The sequence below is a fragment of the Lissotriton vulgaris genome, chromosome 4_1, assembly GCF_964263255.1.
Source record: "Lissotriton vulgaris chromosome 4_1, aLisVul1.2, whole genome shotgun sequence".
Lineage (NCBI taxonomy): Eukaryota > Metazoa > Chordata > Amphibia > Caudata > Salamandridae > Lissotriton > Lissotriton vulgaris.
Window position 1 is genome coordinate 225,675,992 of NC_141691.1, and position 25,182 is coordinate 225,701,173.

The window sequence follows — 25,182 nt, forward strand, 5'->3', positions numbered from 1 at the left end:
ATGGAGCTATAAGTTTCATGAAGCTATTCGTATGCTTCTAAACCCCTGGCTCCGCCACAGATCAGATCTTTCTTCTGCATGTATCGAGTCTGTCCTGCCGCCGAGTGGGCTTTCCGTTTCGAATGACTGGAGTACAAGTCTTTCTATTCTTTCCATGAATTGTCACAATGGCAGCACAATAATGACTCTTTCGAGGGAGGAGTGACGTAACGCGTGACGTCTTTGAAAATGACAGCCACTAGGGAGCACAATACGGAGTAAATTAAATGTTGTGTTTTGTGCAAACATGCAGGCTCTGGAGCGGAGAGCGAGCGTCCCCCGGTGTTAAGCCGCCAGACCGAGTGCTCGAGGAATGTCTGACCGGTGCAGCCGGGGCTCGGCTTGTCCGCCCCCATCACCTTACCCAGGAGGCTTTGCGGCGGTCGGCCGCCATGCTGTGTTAGGAGCTAAGATGGCGCAGGGCGGCGGTAATGCTGGGCTGCGGAAGCCGCCTGCAAAGGAACCTACGGATTCCACCAACACCGTGGATCCTGCCTTCCTCGACTTACTGCGCCAGTACCATGAGAGCGACAAGCAGTGGGACGCGCGTAAGCAGTTCATCATGCGGCACATGGCCCAGTACAATGGCCCCGGACGTATGGACCAACTGTTGGCTATGTCTATGGTGTGGAGCAACCACGTCTTCATGGGCTGCCGGTGAGTGCAGGGGAAGGAGCTGCGCGTGGGTGCATATTTCTGTCTTCACTACCCAAAATTGCAGCGTACACGTTGGTCTGTGACATGACCCCAGCAGCTTGACCTCCTCTAATCGGTAGATCTGCCTCCACCGAAGGGTATAGAGACAGTCGCGCAGGAGAGCAGATTGCTTTAGGAAATCGAAGGCTAGGTGCATCACAGTCCGTTCTCGAACTGTACGAAGTTGTCTAATAGTGTGCAGTGCTCGAGGGATGCTTTCAAGTAAAACTGGTCTTCATTAGAGATATATAAAGTTACAAACGGCTGCTAGTTATCTTTAATGCCATCTAATTACATCGGAATGCGCGAGCGTGGAGAGAGAGGAACGGAGACCTAGAGGGAACAAATCTAAGGGAAAAAACCAGAGTAAATTACAACACCAGTTACGATATTTACAGAACGCGAATCGAAACTGGAAGTATCCTCGTTTCGATCGTTAAAAAAGCACACATTATATACAAAGTATAAGAGGAGGCAGGTGATGAAGTAGTATCATCAAGGCTAGGTGAGGGGAACTCGGACTATTGCAGTTAGGTTGACAGCCCTGCCAAGTTCCACGCATTAATCGTTAAACGAACGCATTTTTATGTGGTGATCTACATCACCGCATTAAAATGCATTTTTAGCGCCTTGGCCACCCTTGCGTGCTTGAGCCTACTTGTGTTTAAGCAGGTAGTTATCATGAGAAGACGGAACAACAGATGAGTAATTAGAGAGAAAGCAGGTGTATTGGTAAGGGCAGGCAGTGGTGTTCCGATGACAGGGCTAGACCAGCATAAAATAATCCGCGAAAGGAATAATCTGTGCTTAAAAGGGGATGGGAGAAAAAAAGCTGTAGTTAAAAATGGAAAGAGGTATTAACTGAGATAGAAAGACATAAACGGAAGGCCGAGGTCTGAGTAAAGCTTGCAGAAACTAGTTTGGAAATGCATGGCGATTATGTTGAAAAGGTTAGTCATCTTGCAGGGGGATTGTAAGTATTTTAAAGCCCCTTCCAAAACATAACATTGTGTGAGATGAACCTCATTACATGGACGACGTAACTTTTTTTCAGCTGACCTTCAAGTTTCCTGCAAAATGTCACACATAATACATTAAAATGTCACACATAAGTACACAGTAGAATTAGAAATGTCACAAATAACCATACATGCTACTTGTCAGCTATGGTTTCAGTATCTTGGGGGAGGTTGGCTAAGGGGTCAACTAGCCATAATATCTTTGAGGAGAGGGGCTTTTAGCTCAGTTTTTAAGATCGACAATGAGGTAGTGGTCCGTAATTTCGGGGGTAGTTAGTTTCAAATTCTAGTCACACTACCTGGGAAGTATTGAGGCATGAGTTGTTCCTTTGTAAGGTTGGAGGCTCCAACAGCAAAGCTTCTGCATTTCATGATTGTTTCCTGAAAGCTTTAGTTTGTTCGCTAGGTACTGAGGAGTGGATGTATGCAAGGCCTCGTAGGTGATACAGACCATTTTATAAATCATCCTGGTTACCACGGGGAGCCAATTGAAAAACAAAAGAGGGGCCCTGAATCTAAGGCTTAATGACAAGAGGGAAACAACCCGCCAGGGCGAGAATACTAGAGAGAAACATGGAAATGGGTGTTCCCTAAATACCAGAAGAGACAAAGTTCTAATCACACATTCAGCTAGCCCACACAACCACAAGAAAGATGTATTTATTCAAAAAGAATTTTTAATTTTAATTTTTTATATGTACATTGTTTTCATAGAAAAATCATTTCATTAAGACAGTGGAATAGTATCTGAAAAACTTTTCATAATCATATACAGAAATACAGTATAAAAACTAGGACACGCAAAGATAATTCAAAAGAGGCACAAAATACATTCACTCATACACTCAAACACACCTTTTATACAATCAAATACATACACAAACATTCACATACGTATCACCACACACAAAAGCGCCGACGCGCGTTTCGGACAAGTGCCAATACAGGCTTCCTTCATCAGGGCGCACTTGGTATAGAAAGCAGGCAGACACAGTAAATGACGTCTGACACAGGGTCCTGGGAAGCGGTCCTAGTAGCAGCAAAGGCTGAGGGTGGGTATTCTAGGGGCCCTCAGAGAACGGGACCACTAAGATGTTTCAGAGGAATAGCAGGTAATTGGCAAAAAACCAGATATAAAAGGGATCCAGTAGATGCATGCGCTCGCTAGACGGTCGAAATTCGGAGCAACTCAATTTCAGGGGCCTGTAGATAATCCAGGCGAGGTTCAGGGAGGGAGCTGAAGTTCCACTGCAGGTCAGGGGGGCACAATAGACCAGCCCAGTGTCTTTTAAAAGGGTCCCAGAAGAGCCAGATAATAAAAAACTCTCCAGATAAATGAAAGTACTAATAGAAGGGCCAGGAATCAGAATTCGATGGACCTCAGTAAAATGGTCGGCTCATGTCCTCTATAAATGGAAAAGCAGCATCGTTGAGCACGAACTTAGGCAAAGTTAAGACAGAAAAGCAGAAAGCCTGAGACGACCCAAAGGTCTGAACTAAATGAAGACCACGATGGAGGCAGCGGCAACACTCCTTCTCCCTGCGGCGGTGGAATTCGCCGATGAACGGGGAGCCAGCTAAGATTGACGAGCATTGGCAAGTAATTGCCGTTCTTTTAGCCTCATAGACAAAATGTGCAGCTAATGTAAAACTGATTTCAGAGAGGTGAGGTGGGTCTTTGGTAGATCTATTGAGTTACAATAGCTGATTCTGGAAATAGCCAGAAATTGAGTAATATGTTTCAGGTCTAGCTCGGGGATGTAGCTATGGATTCCCCAAAGAAGGCATAGTTCCTGGCCATAGCGATGATTTGAATTTGAAGGTTGAGCCCTTTACCTAGAGTGATTCCCAGAGATTTGGCACTGTCAACGATGATGGGCTTGCTGTTCAGGATGTTGAGTGTATCCTTCCAGGTTTATACTGGTGGTGGGGAATTCAAAGAGGAAACAACAAATTTGGTTTTGCAAGGGTTCAGTCTTGGGTTGTGAGAGGTCATCCAGCCTTGAACAGTTTATGGTGTTGGCAAAATGGGAGATGTCATGTGTGGATCCAGTGGCGGCTGGTGTGAGGGTAAAAAGGTGAGGTGGTGGGCGGGGACGACAACGGAGAAGGACAAAAATGAAATACAAATTAGAACTTACCTCCCGCATTGCAGCTCCTCTGATCTTCGGGCTCCACTGCAAGCAGCACAGGCTCCCAGACTTCCCTTTGGCCAATCCTGACGCAGCTATTATGTCATGAGAGCAGCATCATGATTGACCAGAGCGCCCTCGATTTGCGCTCCCATGGAGACTGGGTGCCTGTGCCTGCTGTCTTCAACCCAGCAACACAGATGAGGTTAAAAAAGCTTTGGGGCACCCAGCGGTTTTGCCGGCCGTCATGCACACTGATAAGTGCCCACCACTCCCCCTGCGCCTGCCCAAGCAAAAGTGAAACAAAAATGAACACAATGTATTATCATTTTATATTTGCCCTTTTTGAGACTGCTGATGCCGTAGTGACGCTCCTCCACCATAGCCGAGGAGTAGCTGCTGTGTTGGTCAGATATTTAGTCAAAGCTGGATGTCATCTGCATACTGATTTGATATAATCCCAGCCTTTCTTTGTCGGTCTCCCAGAGGGTCAGTATAACACTTGACCCTGGTGTCTGGAAGCCTATGGTGATTTACTGTATCAAAAGCCGCCACCAGGGCGAGGAGAACAAGGAGGCAGGAGTTGCCAGAGTCTAGGACTTGAAGAGGTTCATCGACAACTTGAAGCAGTGCTGTTTCTGTACTGCATCTTTGATTGAAGCCAGATTGAAATTCGTTCAAAAAATTATTGCTTTTTGATGTGTTGGGCGAGTTGTTTGGCAGCACATCTTTTGATGATTTTTGCAAGAAAATGTAGGTTGGTAACAGGGCGAAAGTTATTTAGGTCATTCACATCACATATTTTGGGAAGTGGAGTGACTTGGCCAGTTTTGAGGGAATCTGGGAAAGATCCTTGGCTGAGCGAGAAATCAACTAGTTCTGTCCAGTAGGGGGTCGTGTGTGTAAAAGATCTTTGGGAATAGTACTCTGGATAGGGTCCACAAAGTGATTTAAGGGTTTTGTTTTCATAATGTTTCAAGTAAGTTATTCTCTTCGATAATGTCAAAGGTTTGCAGGGTGTTTCTGGCTTTGCAAACCGTGTTGGTGATAGGATATTCATTGCGGTATAGGAGTGATTTCACTTTGGAATCAAAACATTGTGATAACTCTTCTGCTTTCTTGGAGGGTTCATAGTTTGATGGAAGCATGCATGGGATGGCTGGTAGCTGTTTTGATCAAATCGAAGCATTGCTTCAGTCGATTTTTGATGTGCCAATTAGGGATCTGAAGTGATATGCTTTCTCATGGAAAATTTGCTTTTGATAATGGATCTTGCATTGTGGTGGCATGCCTAATTAGTGGTGGAAGGTGCCGGTTTCTTTTATTATATTGAGATCTCAAGGTTTTTCCTTCCTTGAATAGGGTCTTAGTGAACCAAGGAGCAGATGGTGGTGTTCTTTTCTTTTTGCTTTGGAATGGGGCTTACTCATCAAGCAAAACATAGAGATTTTCGATATAGTGGAGACACTGAACTGGGAGTTGAGACGAATGGGGGCGAGGGGGAGGGGGGGACTACCTTCGTTGCAGATTTGCTGAGTTAAGATGAGTAGATAACCCAGAAGCTCATAGGAAACCGCCATGAACCTAGGAACAAGAAGATCACACGAGACATTTCGCAATTTCAAAGATGCACTCCTGTATTCAAGGATGATCTTGCAAAGGCAACAGAAAGCCACACCAAGGAAATGGAGACGAGTCTCCAGAGCCTAAACAGGCGGCCTGCAGACCCGTGTGGCTGATTGAGGAACTATAAACGTGTTGGACGCTAAGTTTATTTTGTTAACAAGGGGGGAGATGTAATACCGTGATGCAGTCTAGTGGTTGGGGTGGAGCTAACTGGAGGAACAGGAACGGGAGGAGCCAGGGAAAGACCTCGGGGCAGTTAGTGTAGGGACAGGGTCGAGGTAGGATGTATGAATAAAGGCTCCAAATGGAATGCATCATGTGACTGTTGTAATTTAGTAGCACAATGCTACACCCGCCTTTGCCCAATTGCATGCTGTCTTAGCACGCAAAGACCAATAGGAAAAATGCTAAATAAAACAACAACGCACAAGCGTGTGTGAAAAGTCCTGAGTGATTCTGTGATTCCCATTCTGGCAGGTTTACGTTTTATTTTGTTCTCAACCCGAATCCACAAGGTCTATAAATAAACAACTCACGTATGCTGATACCAATGTGTCTCCGTGTCTGCTGCTACTATTGTGCTACCTATGCAGGTCCTACTTTATGCACGACATAACACTAACTTCAGCCAGCAAATACATTCCTGGCCGATCTAAAAGGCTAACTTACGCTAGTAGATAAATTGCCAGCTGGCCAAGTAAGAGGCCATTCATCGTATTCTTGTGCAGTTAGCAGAACTTTAGATTGTAACATTACTGCATATGTGCGCAATGTTTCGAATTTGACTTATGTAATGATGCATTTCTTCGTTTTTTTTACCGGTGTTATATAGCACGAACTCGACTTGTAGCGCTTTGCACGAGCACCAGTGATATTACACAAGGATATATTACTTTTTTCTACGCATGGGGAGATTAAGTGATTTGCCCAGAATTACAGGTTAAGCCAACGCCAAACTCGAACCCGGTTCCTCTGTTTCAAAGTCTGCAGTGCTGGTTGTTACGCTAAATCCTGGTTTGCACGCCGTAGGCCGGGTAATGAATATATAAAACCACATATATAGCTAGATAGAGCTATAAGTTTCATGAAGCTATTTGTAGGCTTCTAAACCCCTGGCTCCGCCACAGATCAGATCTTTCTTCTGCATGTATCGAGTCTGTCCTGCCGCCGAGTGGGCCGCCATGCTGTGTTAGGAGCTAAGATGGCGCAGGACGGCGGTAATGCCGGGCTGCGGAAGCCGCCTGCAAAGGAACCTACGGGTTCCACCAACATTGTGGATCCTGCCTTCCTCGACTTACTGCGCCAGTACCATGAGAGCGACAAGCAGTGGGACGCGCGTAAGCAGTTCATCATGCGGCACATGTCCCAGTACAATGGCTCCGGACGTATGGACCAACTGTTGGCTATGTCTATGGTGTGGAGCAACCACGTCTTCATGGGCTGCCGGTGAGTGCAGGGGAAGGAGCTTCGCATGGGTGCATATTTCTGTCTTCACTACCCAAAATTGCAGCGTACACATTGGTCTGTGACATGACCCCAGCAGCTTGACCTCCTCTAATCGGTAGATCTGCCTCCACCGAAGGGTATAGAGACAGTCGCGCAGGAGAGCAGATTGCTTTAGGAAATCGAAGGCTAGGTGCATCACAGTCCGTTCTCGAACTGTACGAAGTTGTCTAATAGTGTGCAATGCTCGAGGGATGCTTTCAAGCAAAACTTTACAGTAAAACTGGTCTTCATTAGAGATATATAAAGTTACAAACGGCTGCTAGTTATCTTTAATGCCATCTAATTACATCGGAATGCGCGAGCGCGGAGAGGGAGGAACGGAGACCTAGAGGGAACAAATCTAAGGGAAAGACCAGAGTAAATTACAACACCAGTTACGATATTTACAGAAGGCGAATCGAAACTGGAAGTTTCCTCGTTTCGATCGTTAAAAAAGCACACATTATATACAAAGTATAAGAGGAGGCAGGTGATGAAGTAGTATCATCAAGGCTAGGTGAGGGGAACTCGGACTATTGCAGTTAGGTTGACAGCCCTGCCAAGTTCCACGCATTAATCGTTAAACGAACGCATTTTTATGTGGTGATCTACATCACCGCATTAAAATGCATTTTTAGCGCCTTGGCCACCTGTGCGTGCTTGAGCCTGCGTGAGTTTAAGCAGGTAGTTATCATGAGAAGACGGAACCACAGATGAGTAAGTAGAGGGAAAGCAGCTGTATTGGTAAGCGCAGGCAGTGGTTAAGCAGGTAGTTATCATGAGAAGACGGAACCACAGATGAGTAATTAGGGAGAAAGCAGGTGTATTGGTAAGGGCAGGCAGTGGTGTTCCGATGACAGGGCTAGACCAGCATAAAATAATCCGCGAAAGTAATAATCTGTGCTTAAAAGGGGATGGGAGAAAAAAAAGCTGTAGTTAAAAATGGAAAGAGGTATTAACTGAGATAGAAAGACATAAACGGAAGGCCGAGGTCTGAGTAAAGCTTGCAGAAACTAGTTTGGAAATGCATGGTGATTATGTTGAAAAGGTTAGTCATCTTGCAGGGGGATTGTAAGTATTTTAAAGCCCCTTCCAAAACATAACATTGTGTGAGATGAACCTCATTACATGGACGTAACATCTTTTTTTCAGCTGACCTTCAAGTTTCCTGCAAAGTGTCACACATAATACATTAAAATGTCACACATAAGCACACAGTAGAATTAGAAATGTCACAAATAACCATACATGCTACTTGTCAGCTATGGTTTCAGTATCTTGGGGGAGGTTGGCTAGCCATAATATCTTTGAGGAGAGGGGCTTTTAGCTCAGTTTTTAAGATCGACAATGAGGTAGTGGTCCGTAATTTCGGGGGTAGTTAGTTTCAAATTCTAGTCACACTACCTGGGAAGTATTGAGGCATGAGTTGTTCCTTTGTAAAGGTTAGAGGCTCCAACAGCAAAGCTTCTGCATTTCATGATTGTTTCCTGAAAGCTTTAGTTTGTTCGCTAGGTACTGAGGAGTGGATGTATGCAAGGCTTCGTAGGTGATACAGACCATTTTATAAATCATCCTGGTTACCACGGGGAGCCAGCTAAGATTGACGAGCATTGGCAAGTAATTGCCGTTCTGTTAGCCTCCTAGACAAAATGTGCAGCTAATGTAAAACTGATTTCAGAGAGGTGAGGTGGGTCTTTGGTAGATCTATTGAGTTACAATAGCTGATTCTGGAAATAGCCAGAAATTGAGTAATATGTTTCAGGTCTAGCTCGGGGATGTAGCTGTGGATTCCCCAAAGAAGGCATAGTTCCTGGCCATAGCGATGATTTGAATTTGAAGGTTGAGCCCTTTACCTAGAGTGATTCCCAGAGATTTGGCACTGTCAATGTTTATGGGCTTGCTGTTCAGGATGTTGAGTGTATCCTTCCAGGTTTATACTGGTGGTGGGGAATTCAAAGAGGAAACAACAAATTTGGTTTTGCAAGGGTTCAGTCTTGGGTTGTGAGAGTTCATCCAGCCTTGAACAGTTTATGGTGTTGGCAAAATGGGAGATGTCATGTGTGGATCCAGTGGCGGCCGGTGTGAGGGTAAAAAGGTGAGGTGGTGGGCGGGGACGACAACGGAGAAGGACAAAAATGAAATACAAATTAGAACTTACCTCCCGCATTGCAGCTCCTCTGATCTTCGGGCTCCATTGCAAGCAGCACAGGCTCCCAGACTTCCCTTTGGCCAATCCTGACGCTGCTCTCATGTCATGAGAGCAGCATCAGGATTGATAGAGCGCCCTCGATTTGCGCTCCCATGGAGACTGGGTGCCTGTGCCTGCTGTCTTCAACCCAGCAACACAGATGGGGTTAAAAAAGCTATGGGGCACCCAGCGGTTTTGCCGGCCGTCATGCACACTGATCAGTGCCCACCACTCCCCCTGCGCCTGCCCAAGCAAAAGTGAAACAAAAATAAACACAATGTATTATCATTTTATATTTGCCCTTTTTGAGACTGCTGATGCCGGAGTGACGCTCCTCCGCCATAGCCGAGGAGTAGCTGCTGTGTTGGTCAGATATTTAGTCAAAGCTGGATGTCATCTGCATACTGATTTGATATAATCCCAGCCTTTCTTTGTCGGTCTCCTAGAGGGTCAGTATAACACTTGACCCTGGTGTCTGGAAGCCTATGGTGATTTACTGTATCAAAAGCCGCCACCAGGGCGAGGAGAACAAGGAGGCAGGAGTTGCCAGAGTCTAGGACTTGAAGAGCTTCATCGACAACTTGAAGCAGTGCTGTTTCTGTACTGCATCTTTGATTGAAGCCAGATTGAAATTCGTTCAAAAAATTATTGCTTTTTGATGTTTTGGGTGAGTTGTTTGGCAGCACATCTTTTGATGATTTTTGCAAGAAAACGTAGGTTGGTAACAGGGCGAAAGTTATTTAGGTCATTCCCATCACATATTTTGGGAACTGTAGTGACTTGGCCAGTTTTGAGGGAATCTGGGAAAGATCCTTGGCTGAGCGAGAAATCAACTAGTTCTGTCCAGTAGGGGGTCGTGTGTGTAAAAGATCTTTGGGAATAGTACTCTGGATAGGGTCCACAAAGTGATTTAAGGGTTTTGTTTTCATAATGTTTCAAGTAAGTTATTCTCTTCGATAATGTCAAAGGTTTGCAGGGTGTTTCTGGCTTTGCAAACCGTGTTGGTGATGGGATATTCATTGCGGTATAGGAGTGATTTCACTTTGGAATCAAAACATTGTGATAACTCTTCTGCTTTCTTGGAGGGTTCATAGAGTTTGATGGAAGCATGCATGGGATGGCTGGTAGCTGTTTTGATCAAATCGAAGCATTGCTTCAGTCTATTTTTGATGTGTCAATTAGGGATCTGAAGTGATATGCTTTCTCATGGAAAATTTGCTTTTGATAATGGATCGTGCATTGTGGTGGCATGCCTAATTAGTGGTGGAAGGTGCCAGTTTCTTTTATTATATTGAGATCTCAAGGTTTTTCCTTCCTTGAATAGGGTCTTAGTGAACCAAGGAGCAGATGGTGTTGATCTTTTCTTTTTGCTTTGGAATGGGGCTTCCTCATCAAGCAAAACATAGAGATTTTCGATATAGTGGAGACATTGAACTCGGAGTTGAGACGAATGGGGGCGAGGGGGAGGGGGGACTACCTTCGTTGCAGATTTGTTGAGTTTGCTGATGTCGATTATCATGATGTTGTACAACCAGGAGGTCTCTCTTTTTGGGTGACCTCATCACAGCATGAGAGTTGTATTGAAGGATGAGATAGTGTTTGGAATAGTCTACTGGAATGGGTTCGTCGACTGAGAGCAGGTCTTCTTTAGAGATTAATAAATCATGTATGGAGCCATTTTGTGCATTGGTTTAAGGCTGTGTTCTAACAGTTTGTGGAGAGGAATGTGGCAAGCTGGTTAAATGAAGAATCAACTGCGTTGCCCCAGTGAAGTTTAAAATCAGCTAGAAAGATCACTTTGTCAATTTGTGTTGATTGGTCACTTGCAAGATCAATGTATTCCTCAGTGAAGGCAAGTTGTTACCCGGTGGATAAATGACATTAAATCTGATCAGAAAGTTGTACACCTAGTTATAAATTTAGGCATTGGAGTGTGTGAAAAGTACCATTGGGGAAACTTTTTGCATTGTAGGGCTCTGAAAACTCCAGCCAGCCTCCCCAGATTGTGTTTACTTTGTCATTTCTGATGATGGAATACGTTCGGAGGAAGAAGGTCAAATATGGTACGAGTTGTCATTGAACCAGGTCTCAGTTAGAATAGTTTTTTAAAATTTTTTTTTTTTCTCGGGACCTGTATAATCATTCAAGCAGTACACTCCCTAAGAAGGGAAACATGGTGCATAGTGAGTAACGTATCAAAGCGAGGGGTCAAAAAAAAAAACTCACCATAGAATGCAACCAATAAACACAGTATATCCCCGATCAGGATATATTTGTGATACAAAGTCAAGTGAAAAACTTAACTGTTAAGAACTAGGCAGAAATTGACAGGACAGTGTAGTAGATATGTTTACAGATAACATAGATTGACGCAATCCAACCAATAAGTCCATCTCATCCTCTCCCCTGGATGGAGCTACAGTGTGTACGATAACAGATGGACGGGCTTTTATGTGAAGGATCTGCTGGCACTGCGGGGCTGGATGCTGACCGAAATGGAAGAGGATATCATTGCATTCTGCAGATTATTACAGTAACCTCTACCCCACCGCCAAGACCAGACGGCCATTCCTGATCCCCCAAGCCCACCCGATCATGTTGGCCAATGGAATGTCTCTGTGAGACTTAGTAGGTTTGTTATAGTATGCCAGGCCTCAAAAAACTTAAAAATGTTAATAGACCTGCAGGTCTAGTGACTTAAATCTACTTGACGTAATTCTAATGATCTTAACGCATAAAAATGTTTTCAGATTGTGTGATCCTGGGCAAATATTTGAATTCACTGAGCCGCCATTTTTTTTTTTTTTATCACATATGAAAAGGCCTTCAAATACGAGAGTTCAGCAGGTCTGCTGAAGAAAAGCACGTTTGTTTGATTTTAATAGCCCAAACATCACTTTTAATAATTACATACCAAAAAAATTAAGTGGTAGCACCCTCCTGTGCAGTCACCAGATTTTCAATAGAAATGGCCACAAAATTCCCACTAACTTGCGGTTTTACTGATAAAACTATTTAGCATACAAAAATGTTTAGAAATCGAGTTTCTGCAAATATTTGTCATTTGCAGATCACCAAGTAAAATGTGCTTTTGTAATTCTGGACACATTTTGAAATATTTACTTTTCATTTACAAGCTGTGTAAATTATGTGCGTTAGAAAAAAACGTAATCTTACATTTGTTTCACCTAGCTAACTTGACAAAAACCTCTAATAAAAGAAAGAAAAGTAAGCACCATTTTCATGCACACGATGAGCAGCAATTAGTAACACGCATTTACGATGCAATGGCCTCGGCATTATTAAAGGTAGAGCTATTGGCATTGCTCATGACATTTTTTTTTTATATAAAACATAAATAAATGGTATTGTCATTTACAATGGCAATAGGTGAGCATTAGAGAGTATTTGCGGACACAGCCACACACACACACACAGAGCCGCGCACACACACAGAGCCACGCGCGCACACACACAGAGCCACACACACACACACACACACACACACACACACACACACACACACACACACACACACACACACACACACACACACACACACACACACACACACACACACACACACACACACACACACACACACACACACACACACACACACACACACACACACACACACACACACACACACACACACACACACACACACACGCACAGGACAAAAGGACTGGCTAAGAAAATAATGTTTAGTGCCTCTTTTCTCTCCTGATCTTGCACAGGTAGGACAAGCCAAAAGCGACTTGTATTAATGACCACACAGGATGTTTGCAGCAGGGATAAAGGCTTTACTGGTACCCAGCACGTAGCAGCTACTGGCTGATCATTGTCTGCGGGGTTATGGTTTCAGATGCTAATACCTGCACTGGAACAATAATCACAACAATCAATTAAAGAGAGCCTTTCAAGCGAGCAAAGGGACATTACAGAAACTCGAATGAGACGGAGAGAAATTCGAATGTTTGCTTGCAGGCAGCTGCAAAGGACATGGCCTGGACCCCTGCGCAGTGAAGCTATGTCACCAAGAACGCTTAAAAGAAATGCAAAAGAGATTAGGCGGGTGGCAGCGGCTGATAGCAGGGGCACGCAGAGCGAGCACTACAATCAAATCTGGGGACAGCAGCCCTGATCAAGAAGGGCCCATGGGAGGCCATCGTGCATATTCTGGGGCCTGAGGGCTATTTCATTACTGAAAATGAATGATTAAAAAAGTGCCAGGACAGAGTCTTGGAATTCAGAAATGCATTCAAAAGAGAATATGCAGTAAAAAAATCACACCTAAATTATATAGTGCATTATATAGTGCTTCTTCCTCTGACAAGGCGCTGAAACTCAGTTTTCTGCACCAAAAACACTATTCAATTGTACGAACGGCTTGCTAGAGCCACGTTCAAAGCACCTGCCTTGGAACGTTAAATAAATCCTGCTCCACGCTGAGTATGTTGATAAAGAAAAAAACAAGGGAGGGGCTGTGCCAGAGGCACGAGGAGTTGTGCCAGGGAGGAGGAGGGATGAGCTTGCCAGGGCAGAAGTGACTGTGCCGGGGGCATGGGGTGAGTGTGCCAGTGTAAGTGTGCTGAAACGAGGTCTGTGGACCGTGGCTGGGTTATGCTAATCAGATGAGGGTTATGTCAGGGTCAGGAGGGGTCATGCCAGCACAGGGGGAGCCGTGGGGGTGCGTTCTCTGTGCCAGTGACACAAGGGGCATGCTCTCCAGAGATAGTCTGCCCTAGCGTGGGGCCAGGGGGCATTGCCACAGCGCAGGATACGGCAGGTGCATAAGGAGTCATACACGCCAAGCTATTATTTCTAAGGCAGAGGTTATGCCAGGTCTGCGAAGGACGGTGGGCTATACCAGCTCTGGGGGCAGCGCTAGGGCCGGGGCACAGAGGGCAGAGCCCCCACGCTACACCACACAGGGCTGAGCCCGTGCAGGACCCATCCCACTCTGGGACTGGGGCCGTGCTAGGGCACCTGGAGGCATGGCTCTGGGGGAGGGGCATGCAATCCTTAAAATTAATTGATAAACGCGCACTCCCAGACATATATACATGCATGACCCCTAATATTATCTAACAATTAGCCGATACTCGAATATGACGTATTGATACACACGTACATAATTACTAAATGCACCATACGGTCTTCTTTCCCACCATCTCCGTGTCTCCAAAGAGGAGGGTGGCACACAAAACAGCGCCTTGATGTCTCAAACTCTTAATTTTTACTTTAAAATGACATTAAAAAAAAAACTGTTCCACTGAAAGAGCGCAACATTCTATATGTATATATTTAAATATATTTTAAGGAAAGGTATTCATCTGCGACCCTACGACTGATATCTGAAATGTGCAAACGCTAAATCTATTTTATGTTATTGTGTTTTTATCTAGGAACCAGAATCAATATTGCTATTTTATGCCCTTGTACGGCTATAATCAATAATATCCCTATAATGGCATAAGAATCAGATCCATATTTAAGTAAATAGCCCTTGCAGTCCAAGGCACGGCAGAAGCTACTTCCTTGGATTCCTAGAAAGCACGAGTTCTTTCGACACACCAAACCTCCAGCAACCTGGGAAATCCCCGTTTGCTTTGTTTTGATTTGTAATAGAACTCCTGCGAGCACTGTAAGAACGGCCAGTTCTTAGTGACATCTTTATTGACGTCTTATGTCCAACCTTACGTCAAACCCGGCACCTTTCAGGTATAAATATACCAACGTTGCCTTATGGAAACACAGTGATGGTTTTGGAGCAGAGCAGCTATCTACTTGCCGAGAGCCCAGCTGATGCGAGAGCCCACGTACGCTGCCCCTCCTCTTTGACGCGCTGAGAAAGACGCTGTATTTTTCTCCAGCCGAGAAAATCCAGCTCTGGCGTTTCCAGCCTACCCTTGCGGGTTGCTGGGATATCGAGTCCTGAAAGAGAGATACCAGACCTCCTGCATTCTTTTCCCAAGGTACGGTGCTGACTAAACCCTTAGAGAGAATTTTTGAACCAGATTCTTGGCAAAAACCACCAACTTAACTTAAACTGCTACTTACTTACTCCTTCCCACGTATTAGGCTTAGGTCAGGTACACCGGGGTAGGCGTATTTTAGTAGCACCAGTTGAGTACGTTAGTCAATGTATATATGTATGTATATATTTGATCCATTTTAAAGTATCTTATGGCTAAGAAACCATATCAATGCTTTTATAGTATTATTTCATAATACTCCTTTTACTGTACGCACATTACTTTATATTAAGTATTGCAATTGTGGCAATTCATTTCTCTTGCATGTGAAGGAAGACTGCTCAATAAATTATACCTTTTATTGAAAACGCCAGTCTTTCTTCTCTGCACTCTGGTGAAACTAAGAACGCACAATTGACTGAGTGAAATAGCTGTCTATTGTTTTCACACGACTCTAGAGATATACTCTTATTCTGAGGGAGCAAAGTTGTCATGTTATATGGTTGTCGGAAGCTAATCCCTTCTTGTCTATCCAGGGAGGTTAAACTCCTCCTCGTTTATTCGCGAAGCTTTCTAGTGACCTCTGAGCTAGCTGGCAAACCTTAAGTCTAATGTAGTCAGTAGAGACCTAGTCGACCTCAGTCCTACGTCTACACCGCTGAATATATTATTCCAATGCGCAGAGCCTATTGGGAATATAGGAACTACACTACATGGTGCCCAACGTTTGGTAAGGCGATAAAACTAACGCAAGACGTTAGAGTAACTCAGTCGTGCTTTTTCACACAGACCCTTTTTCCCGTAAATACGCCAAAAGACGTCTGGAGTGGGTAAAAGGTTAAAATCCGCCGGAACTTAGTAGGAAGAGATTCCTATGTAGAGTTTTGGTTTAGTCAACGTTGAAGGATACAGTGTTCCAAAATATTGTGCACCTAATCTTTGTTTCCTTGGGGACCTGCTCTGCAAACTTTCATTAAAACAATGTCAATTAATGGCGACAACAACGAAACTGGTGAAGCTGCAGTAGATGTGAATCAACGGGGTTTCGATGTTACAGGGTTTAATGAAAATGAACCGGGTGCAATTTATCATCCCGGCAAATTTAAGAAGAACTATCACTCTTAAACTTATAGAAAACGGACTGACATCACGAGGTGGTACAGTCATATTCGTGGTAGAGGCCCATGAATATCGGCAGACAGAGGTATTCTATTCATGGATAAACTTTCCAGCAGCAAACGCTGTAACACACGAATTCCACTATTACAAAATAGAGGAACCTCCGGATGAATTCACTCCTTTCGAGGATGTTGAAATCCCACTAAATTACCAAGAGCACCTGCTCTGGTTTAAAGGCGCCCTAAAACATAATAATCATATCACCAGGCTCGGTCCACTAGGTAGACCAGGAGCAACGTGGCCGGTTCTAGCCAGCTACACAGCACAACCAGACATCGAAAAAATGTCAGACCGGGAACTTTTAGCCCAGCTAAAAGTACTAATTAAAATTCGTAGACAGTTAGTCCAATATGTAATGCGTACTGCAACAGTCCACAGCTGACCCCTCATCAGGGAAACACAAACAAAATTACACCACAGAACATACAATCATGTCTTGGTAAAACACCCGCAAAACGGGAACAAATTCCATTCTGGCTAGCACAAAAGATAACTCAAATATAGGCGGTATTTCCGAATACTACCCCTAGTCAGAAACACAGAATTCTGACTATCAGCCTTCCACTGGGGGTCACACCACATGTGGAGGATTGTGACACTTGGGGCACAGTCTTTGCTTCCATTTACACAAAAACACATGGTGTTCCGTCTCTGGCGGTAATACCAGATGTACTAAGACAGATTCAAAATGAATACGGTCCAGAACCTGCTTTAACTCTGGGTATGAAATTACTGAAAGACTTCAAGCAGGTCTCGGCTATATTAGTATCCAACATAAAAGGAGAAGCAGCATCTGTGGCGATCCGCCAGAAATTGAAAGAAACCGATATAGCAGACCAACCAATTGAACTTGCCAGAATCATAGAAAAATCCTATGAAGAACTAGGTAGAGATAGTTTGGGTGGGAAACCGGTAAAACCCCCAACTAACTGAAAATCCTGAAAAGATATTTATTAAAAATAATCTAAACACTCCAAAAAGGAGCTGGGATGGAAATAAACAATCCACTCCCAAAGAAAAAAGATTCCAGTCCAGAGGAAGGTCTCCTCGGCGGAGAGAAAGATCTCCGGACCAAGGGCACAAGTCTTCCCAGAGGGAGCCCTCTGAGAAAAGATACAACCTTAGAAATAGGGATAATTTGAAAAAGCCTGATGGATATCAAGATATTGATACACGTCCCTCTCGATCTTTTCAGACTTCCTCGCAGAAATCGGAAAGAAGAGGACGGTCAGAACAAAGGGAAGAGCACGTCCAGTCCAAAGACAAGGAACCTGCTCAAAGTAAAAAATTAAAATTTCCAAGAAAGAAGGTAGCAAGTATTAAAATAATCAAACATGCCGAGGATACTGAGGACACAGCTGAAAAACGGCGAGTGGGCCCAGACCATGCTAGACAGCGCAGCAGAAGTGACAATAGCTTGCAAGATCCTGATGAATCATCTGGAGACAGTGGACACGAATGAATACATTCAGGTGGAAACTGCAGATACCAGAGTTAGCGAACCTCATAAAATATACGAAATGACATTGCGTATAGAGGGAGATAAGGCTAGGAAAATAAGGGGTCTGTTTTGGGATAACCTTTCAAAAGGCTATGACATCCTATTAGCTGAGAAAGACTGGCCACCAGAGTTTGTCAGGGAGTGCCCTCATGGCGAAGAAATGATTATGCCCGCCTTCTCAAATCATATTCCAATTCATAGAAAATACACATTCAAGAAAATGGGCAGTAGCTCAAGCACCTGCATTATATAAGAATCATGTAGAATGGGATGAGGACTCTCCTCCTCACAAAATCCAGTTAAAATGTCAACCAACTGCACAAAGGCAGTACCCAATTAAGCAAGACGCTAAAAAACAAGTCGGGGAGATCTTAGATCAACTTGAATACCAAGGGGTGATCGAAACATGCACCTCTTAAATGAACAATCCTTTGTTTCCTGTCTCCAAACCAGACGATTCATATTGTCTAGTCTTGGACTGCAGACACCTTAACTCATGTTGCAAGACATTTGCTGTACAAAACTCGCACAGTGCAGCACTAATGAATAACATTATTCGCAAAAAATTCAAAACAACATTAGACATCTCTAATGGATTCTTTTGTCAAAACATTGCACCTGAAAGCAGGTATTTAACCGCTTTCTCAATAAAGGGGTCACAGAAAAATTTCTGTCGACTCCCACAGGGATTCAAGAATAGCCCAGGATTATTCTCAGCAAGGGTAACGGAGTTACTACAAATATATGATGATGAGGCTTTTTCTTATGTCGATGACTTCTATCTCACAGATGATGACCTGGGTACTCACTTGAAAATAGTGAACACCATAATACTTGGGTTTGCAGCTGGGGGTTACAAATTCAACTTTAAAAAGTCACGAATTGCCCATTTACCAGTCCTATTTTTAGGTCTCGCGACCTATCGATGTGCGCAAGCGCATCGAGCGGAGCGAGAATTCAAGTGGCGAAAACATCGTGAAACCAAAGGGCTTTCAGCCCCGCGGTTTTCATGCAGTTCCCGTGTACATGCACGCGCATCGCATGCAAGCCCAGCCTCTCGCATTCCCAGGCTCTCCCGCCCCCATCCGGCATCAGGCTTCTCCTCCCCTAGCAGCACTCCTCCCACACCAGCAACTCCCCCCTCCTACACCAGCACCTCCCCTCTCTCTCCTCGCAAACACAGCCTTGCCGTAGCAGCACTCCTCCCACACCAGCACCTCCCCCTCCCACACCAGCACCTCCCCTCTCTCTCCCCGCAAACACAGCCTTGCCCTAGCAGCACTCCTCCCACAGCAGCACCTCCCCCCACACCAGCACCTCCCCCCTCCCACACCAGCACCTCCCCTCTCTCTTCCCGCAACAGCACTCCTCCCACACCACACAGAGGATTCAGCAGCCGCTCTCACCAGCTTGTGGCTCTTGCAGGCAGTCTCCTCTAATCAGGCCCGGCCGATGCACCACGCTCCTGATTCAGCCGTATTGCAGGCCTCACCCGGGCCTCATGTTGTCTGCCGCAGAGAGCTATCGGCACTTTGCAGGCATTCTCCTCTAATCAGGCCCGGCCGATGCACCACGCTCCTGATTCAGCCGTATTGCAGGCCTCACCCGGGCCTCATGTTGTCTGCCGCAGAGAGCTATCGGCACTCCGCATGTTCCACCCAATGCAGGGCGGCAGCAGATCCAGATCACCAGGGCGAGCCAGTCATCTCATCCCCAGTCGCCAGCAAACCGGCACTTTGCAGGCAGTCTCCTCTAATCAGGCCCGGCCGATGCACCACGCTCCTGATTCAGCCGTAATATGTACAGTATCAAATCCCACTTTATCCAGGGTATGAATGCCGATGCACCACGCTCCTGATTCAGCCGTAATATGTACAGTATCAAATCCCACTTTATCCAGGGTATGAATTTCGGAAGAACTTAGATTCTAAATTATGCAGAGAGGGTTAAACCTCTCTACGAATTAATAAAACCTGATTTTAAACCAATCAATTGGACTCCGAAACACACAGAAATTTTGAGATCACTGCAATCAGACATGTTAGCTAAAACAAAATTACAAACTCGCGACAACACACGCAACCCTGTAATCCGAGTCATCCCAGGAAGATGCGGATTCACGTACCTGACCTCTAATGAGGGAGAAACGGTACCAATAGCTTACAAATCACATTTGTACGCAGAAGCTGAAAAAACATTCAGTCTTACTGAGAATATTATAAATGCGGTGCGAACTATTGTAGCAAAAGAAAGAGCCCAAGGCAAAAGAATAACTGTTTTTACAGCAGAATCAGCCCTTGAGGCGTTATTAAGCCCAGTTAATCTAAAAACAGTGGCATTAGATCCAAAATGGATACAGTGGGAAAATTCTCTTGCAGCAGAAGACGTGAAATACTATTTTGACCCGAACATGAAAAAACTGAAAGATCTAAAATACGAAGAAGAATATCCTCTGCCAATCGAAATTCTGCTTCTCCAACAGTACTCTTGTATAATCTATACGGACAGATTTACACAACATTACGATGTGGATAATAAATCCTACAATGCAGCATGCGCTGTTGTTAAAGGTCACTGGCTCTGTGGTAAATTCAGACCAAAAATAACAAAAGCTGAATCACTGAGAAACTGTTTGGCTCAGCGAGCTGAAATTAGATCTTTAAAGATGGCGCTTGAAAATGCCGATCGTGAATTCCCGACACTAATAGTGTGCGATTCGCATTTCTGCGTCAAATCTTACAATAATGACTTGCAGAACTGGGTTCAAAACGATTACAAAGATGACACAGGTGCCACAATAAAGCATAAGAAGCTTTGGGAACAGGTAGTTCTTTTACAGAAAGAACTACAGAAGACTCACATGATACATACACTGAGTCATCAACGTGATGGCGTTCACGTTGCAGGGAATTCATTGGCTAATACAGCCACAGCAGAAGCAACTCAACCGGCTTCCGTAGCCACAAAAAAGCGTTCAGAAAAATACACAGACGGGGAAACCATGCTGGCGGTAAAAACGTCTTCAAAGGGCGACTGTGCAGCACTACTCGTGAACTATCCACTCAATTATACATACATAATTGATGCAAACTCCGTTCCTTTTGCTCGAATCCCTGGAGTGGGGGATAGAGTAATTCCAAACACGAACAGGAGAGTCTTCTTAATAGCGGATGCACACATGGGATTGGGTCTAAGGCACCGAGAGATCAAAGAATCTCTGAAAGAATTACAATCATAATACTGGTGAGCCTGCAACATTACAAATTTGCAAAGAGCTGTCCAAACTGCAACAGAGATCGCAGTGGTTAACCGACCGGAGTATTGCCATGGCCATTTTTGTAGTTAGCATATAGCATGTAGTTATCTATAAGTAAAATTCAGCGTCCCATTTAATTTATTTTTAAGACTAGATTCACTTAAAAATACAGACCCCAGCGCTCGGCTGACGCCAGAACTGTTATAAAAGATTTGCGAGTCTTTATCTGCACATACGCAATTGGCATGCTACATTCTGACCAGGGTCCTGCTTTTAGCTCTCGAGCTTATAAGGAGGCCATTACCAGCATGAGCATTGCATTGCGGTACTCTTGTCCCTTCCATCCTGAGGGAAATGGGATTGTGGAAAGAAAAAACTGGGACATAATCTATAATGGCAAGGGTATTAGGCTCGGGTGATGGGTGGGTCCATCATTTAACAAGTGTCCAACGTAGTCTTAACAATCTGCCAAGAAATTCTGTAAAAGGTTTCAGCCCGTACGAACTATTGTTCAGAACTAGAATGTATATTCAGGATTTAGATAGTCAGACTTCAGTGGTAGAAGATAAGAAAAAATGCTTTGACATCAAAGATCGTTGAAACAAGAAAAGCCCTGAGCAACATAAAGTTAAAACAGCAGCCAACAGCCACTGAAGATAAACCACCTGTCCCAGCAAGGCCTGTCTGGATTCCAAAGATTGGGGATCTGGTCAGAGAGAAGATCGCGGTGAAGACGGAATTTGGGCCTTCTTACAGAAAAGCAGTACCTGCCTTAGCTGTCAGCGGAACAAGATCAGTTGTACTACCACCCCTTGCTGGTAAAAAGGAGAACCGAGTTGTATCCATCGACCTGGTAAAACCACAGTCATGTGGCCAATAATAAGTAGTAGGCCCAGTGGACTCCCAAGAAATAGCAGAATACCAAAATTTGCTACAATCCAAGAGGTTCAAACTGAGAGACTAATCACATTTGATAAAGCTACAGTGAATAAAAAAGGACTATGCAACAATGCCATGGAACTTGTGCCTCTTGCAACCCAAATTGAAACAGTTCGTCAAGAAACACCTGTCTACAACGATGTTGCCTCAGACTATGCTAATGAAAGAAAAAATGAAAAAACAAAGGAAAATTTGGAGGCAATTCCAACAATTGACAGAACTGCATCTGGCTACTTCATCAATTTCGATAACTTTTCTGAAAATCCGAGCGAACCTTAAACGCCAGCAACAAAAACATTCAAAGACAAATTAACTGAACTCTTTCATCAACTCGAAGAAACCTATCTGATTTCTCCATGGATTGAATTTTGGATTGTGTTCGGTGTAATTTTCCTCCTGCTTTGGCTCATCATGGTACTTTGTTTGGGAAAATTCATTGAGGGAAAATACAGTACAATGGACCCAGCAAGTCAGAACATCAACTTGATCCTGAAGCCACACAAGTCATCTCACATCGAGAAAAGAGAACTATCATCAGTGAATGACACAGCCATTCCAATACCCGGCAGGGTAGCTTGGCACAAAACGGATTACGAAATCTATGGCCCGGTTGAACTCTTGAAATATCCACATCAGTTCAAGGTTTCATTAAGTGACTTTGTAAAACCAAGTACATTCTCTGATGATTGGGACTTTGAAAGCATAAATAATATGATGTCAGATTTAGTATTATCAGCAAAATTTACAGAACATGATTATTTGCAAGGTTCATCGAATTATGAACAGATGTATTGCTATACCCACTATGCAGACCACTATTTGCATAAATCTGCTCAACCTAGAAATATTTTTAAATATAATCAATGGGAACATTGTGCAACTCCACCTAAAAGCAGTTCAAAAATATTTTAGGAGAAATTCCCATACTTCTCAGGGTTTAACACAAGTGATGCAGAAACATTTTATTATAAACTGTTAGATAAGACCGGGATAAAAACTGTTGACAAATACTAAATTGATTTATTCTGAAACATTTTATGAAAAAATGATTACATTTGGTTTTGATTTCTGGAAAAACAACATTGAAACAAAAACCATCTGGGGTACAAAAGAATGGCAGGTCCAAGGTTTAGAAGCATTATTTCGAGCCTGCCTGATCCCAGAGCAAATAATGTTCTTGAATGACACCATTCAACTTGTCTTGGCCTAGCTAAGATTAAAGACTTAAGCAAACCGTCTATTCCAAAGCCAATACCTGAGAGTAATACCACTACAGATATTGAGATAGACGTATCCCATATTTTACACCAAAACAGAACACATCCTGATTGGAAAAAGTGGTTGATCTGGCCAACAGACACAAATAACTGTCAAGATAGATTCCTGAACAAAAAACAGGGGTTCAAAATGACCAAACCAGACCCTAGATACTCCCAGAGACAACATCCAGGGATAGTAACAACATACAGTGTAGGGAAACTATGCCTTGAATGGCTACAGACATACACACTGGCTGAAATTAAGCAACACTTGACTTAAAGACGGTGCTGACTTGCGCGATTTCATAATGGGACCATGCAAACAGCGTCAAAAACGTTTCATAGCGGCCGGTATATACGCTGCGTACAACGAAGCTTGGAAAGTAACTCAAATTGAGACAGCAGAGAAAATACGAGAAATAGATCGTATTAATTTGGAAAAATCACTTTCTGTTGTGGACAATGGGTTAATGACTCTGTCCTCCAGAACTCCTGCGAGCACTGTAAGAACGGCCAGTTCTTAGTGACATCTTTATTGACGTCTTATGTCCAACCTTACGTCAAACCCGGCACCTTTCAGATATACATATACCAACGTTGCCTTAAGTAAACACACAGTGGTGGTTTTGGAGCAGAGCAGCGATCTACTTGCCGAGAGCCCACGGACGCTGCCCCTCCTCTTTGACGCGCTGAGAAAGACGCTGTCTTTTTCTCCAGCCGAGAAAATCCAGCTCCGGCGTTTCCAGCCTACCCTTGCGGGTTGCTGGGATATCGAGTCCTGAAAGAGAGATACCAGACCTCCTGCATTCTATTCCCAAGGTACGGTGCTGACTAAACCCTTAAAGAGAATTCTTGAATCAGATTCTTGGCAAAACCAACTTAACTTAAACTTCTACTTACTTACTCCTTCCCATGTATTAGGCTTAGGTCAGGTGCACCGGGGTAGGCGTATTTTAGAAGCACCAGTTGAGTACGTTAGTCAATGTGTATATATGTTTGTATATATTTTATCCATTTTAAAGTATCTTATGGCTAAGAAACCATATCAATGCTTTTACAGTATTTCATAATACTCCTTTTACTGTACGCACTTTACTTTATATTAAGTATTGCAATTGTGGCAATTCATTTCTCTTGCATGAGAAGGAAGACTGCTCAATAAATTATACCTTTTATTGAAAACGCCAGTCTCTCTCTTCTCTGCACTCTGGTGAAACTAAGAACGCACAATTGACTGAGTGAAATAGCTGTCTATTGTTTTCACACGACTCTAGAGATCTACTCTTATTCTGAGGGAGCAAAGTTGTCATGTTATATGGTTGTCGGAAGCTAATCCCTTCTTGTCTATCCAGGGAGGTTAAACTCCTCCTCGTTTATTCGCGAAACTTTCTAGTGACCTCTGAGCTAGCTGGCAAACCTTAAGTCTAATATAGTCAGTAGAGACCTAGTCGACCTCAGTCCTACGTCTACACTGCTGAATATATTATTCCAAAGCGCAGAGCCTATTGGGAAAAATATGCTCTGCTCCAAATCCACCACTGTGTGTTTCCATAAGGCAACATTGGTATATTTATACCTGAAAGGCGCCGGGTTTGACGTAAGGAACTACACTACAATGTATGTATCTCCCTCTTTCTTTTCATAATATATGCACACACCCAATTATTTGTATGTGTTATATGCTCATATCCGATAAATGATCTATTGATTTTCGGTCATTTAATATTGTTTTATAAAGGTGACCGGAATACTATTAAATGCGCCCTGAAGTCTTAGTTAATGAAAGTAAACGCCCTCATATTATCTATCTACACAACCGTCGGTCGTGCGTGGGTCTCCGCTACCCTCCTGCCTGTCGGCAGCCCAGAGATGAATGGACACA

The 25,182-nt window shown here is 43.9% G+C and overlaps 1 protein-coding gene across 2 annotated transcripts in view; it reads left to right on the forward strand.

The window, feature by feature from the left end:
• The first annotated feature begins 208 nt into the window (after positions 1-208).
• Positions 209-25,182, forward strand: part of NKRF (NFKB repressing factor) — a 116,781-nt gene continuing 91,807 nt past the window's right edge. Inside the window, exon 1 of one of the 2 annotated variants that reach the window (XM_086918558.1) lies at positions 209-696. In XM_086918558.1, coding sequence (XP_086774684.1) covers positions 353-696 — 344 coding nt within the window. In that variant the 5' untranslated portion in view covers positions 209-352. Of the gene's footprint in view, positions 697-6,696; positions 6,959-25,182 lie in introns of those variants that run through there. The other variant, XM_086918557.1, reaches the window with a different exon arrangement.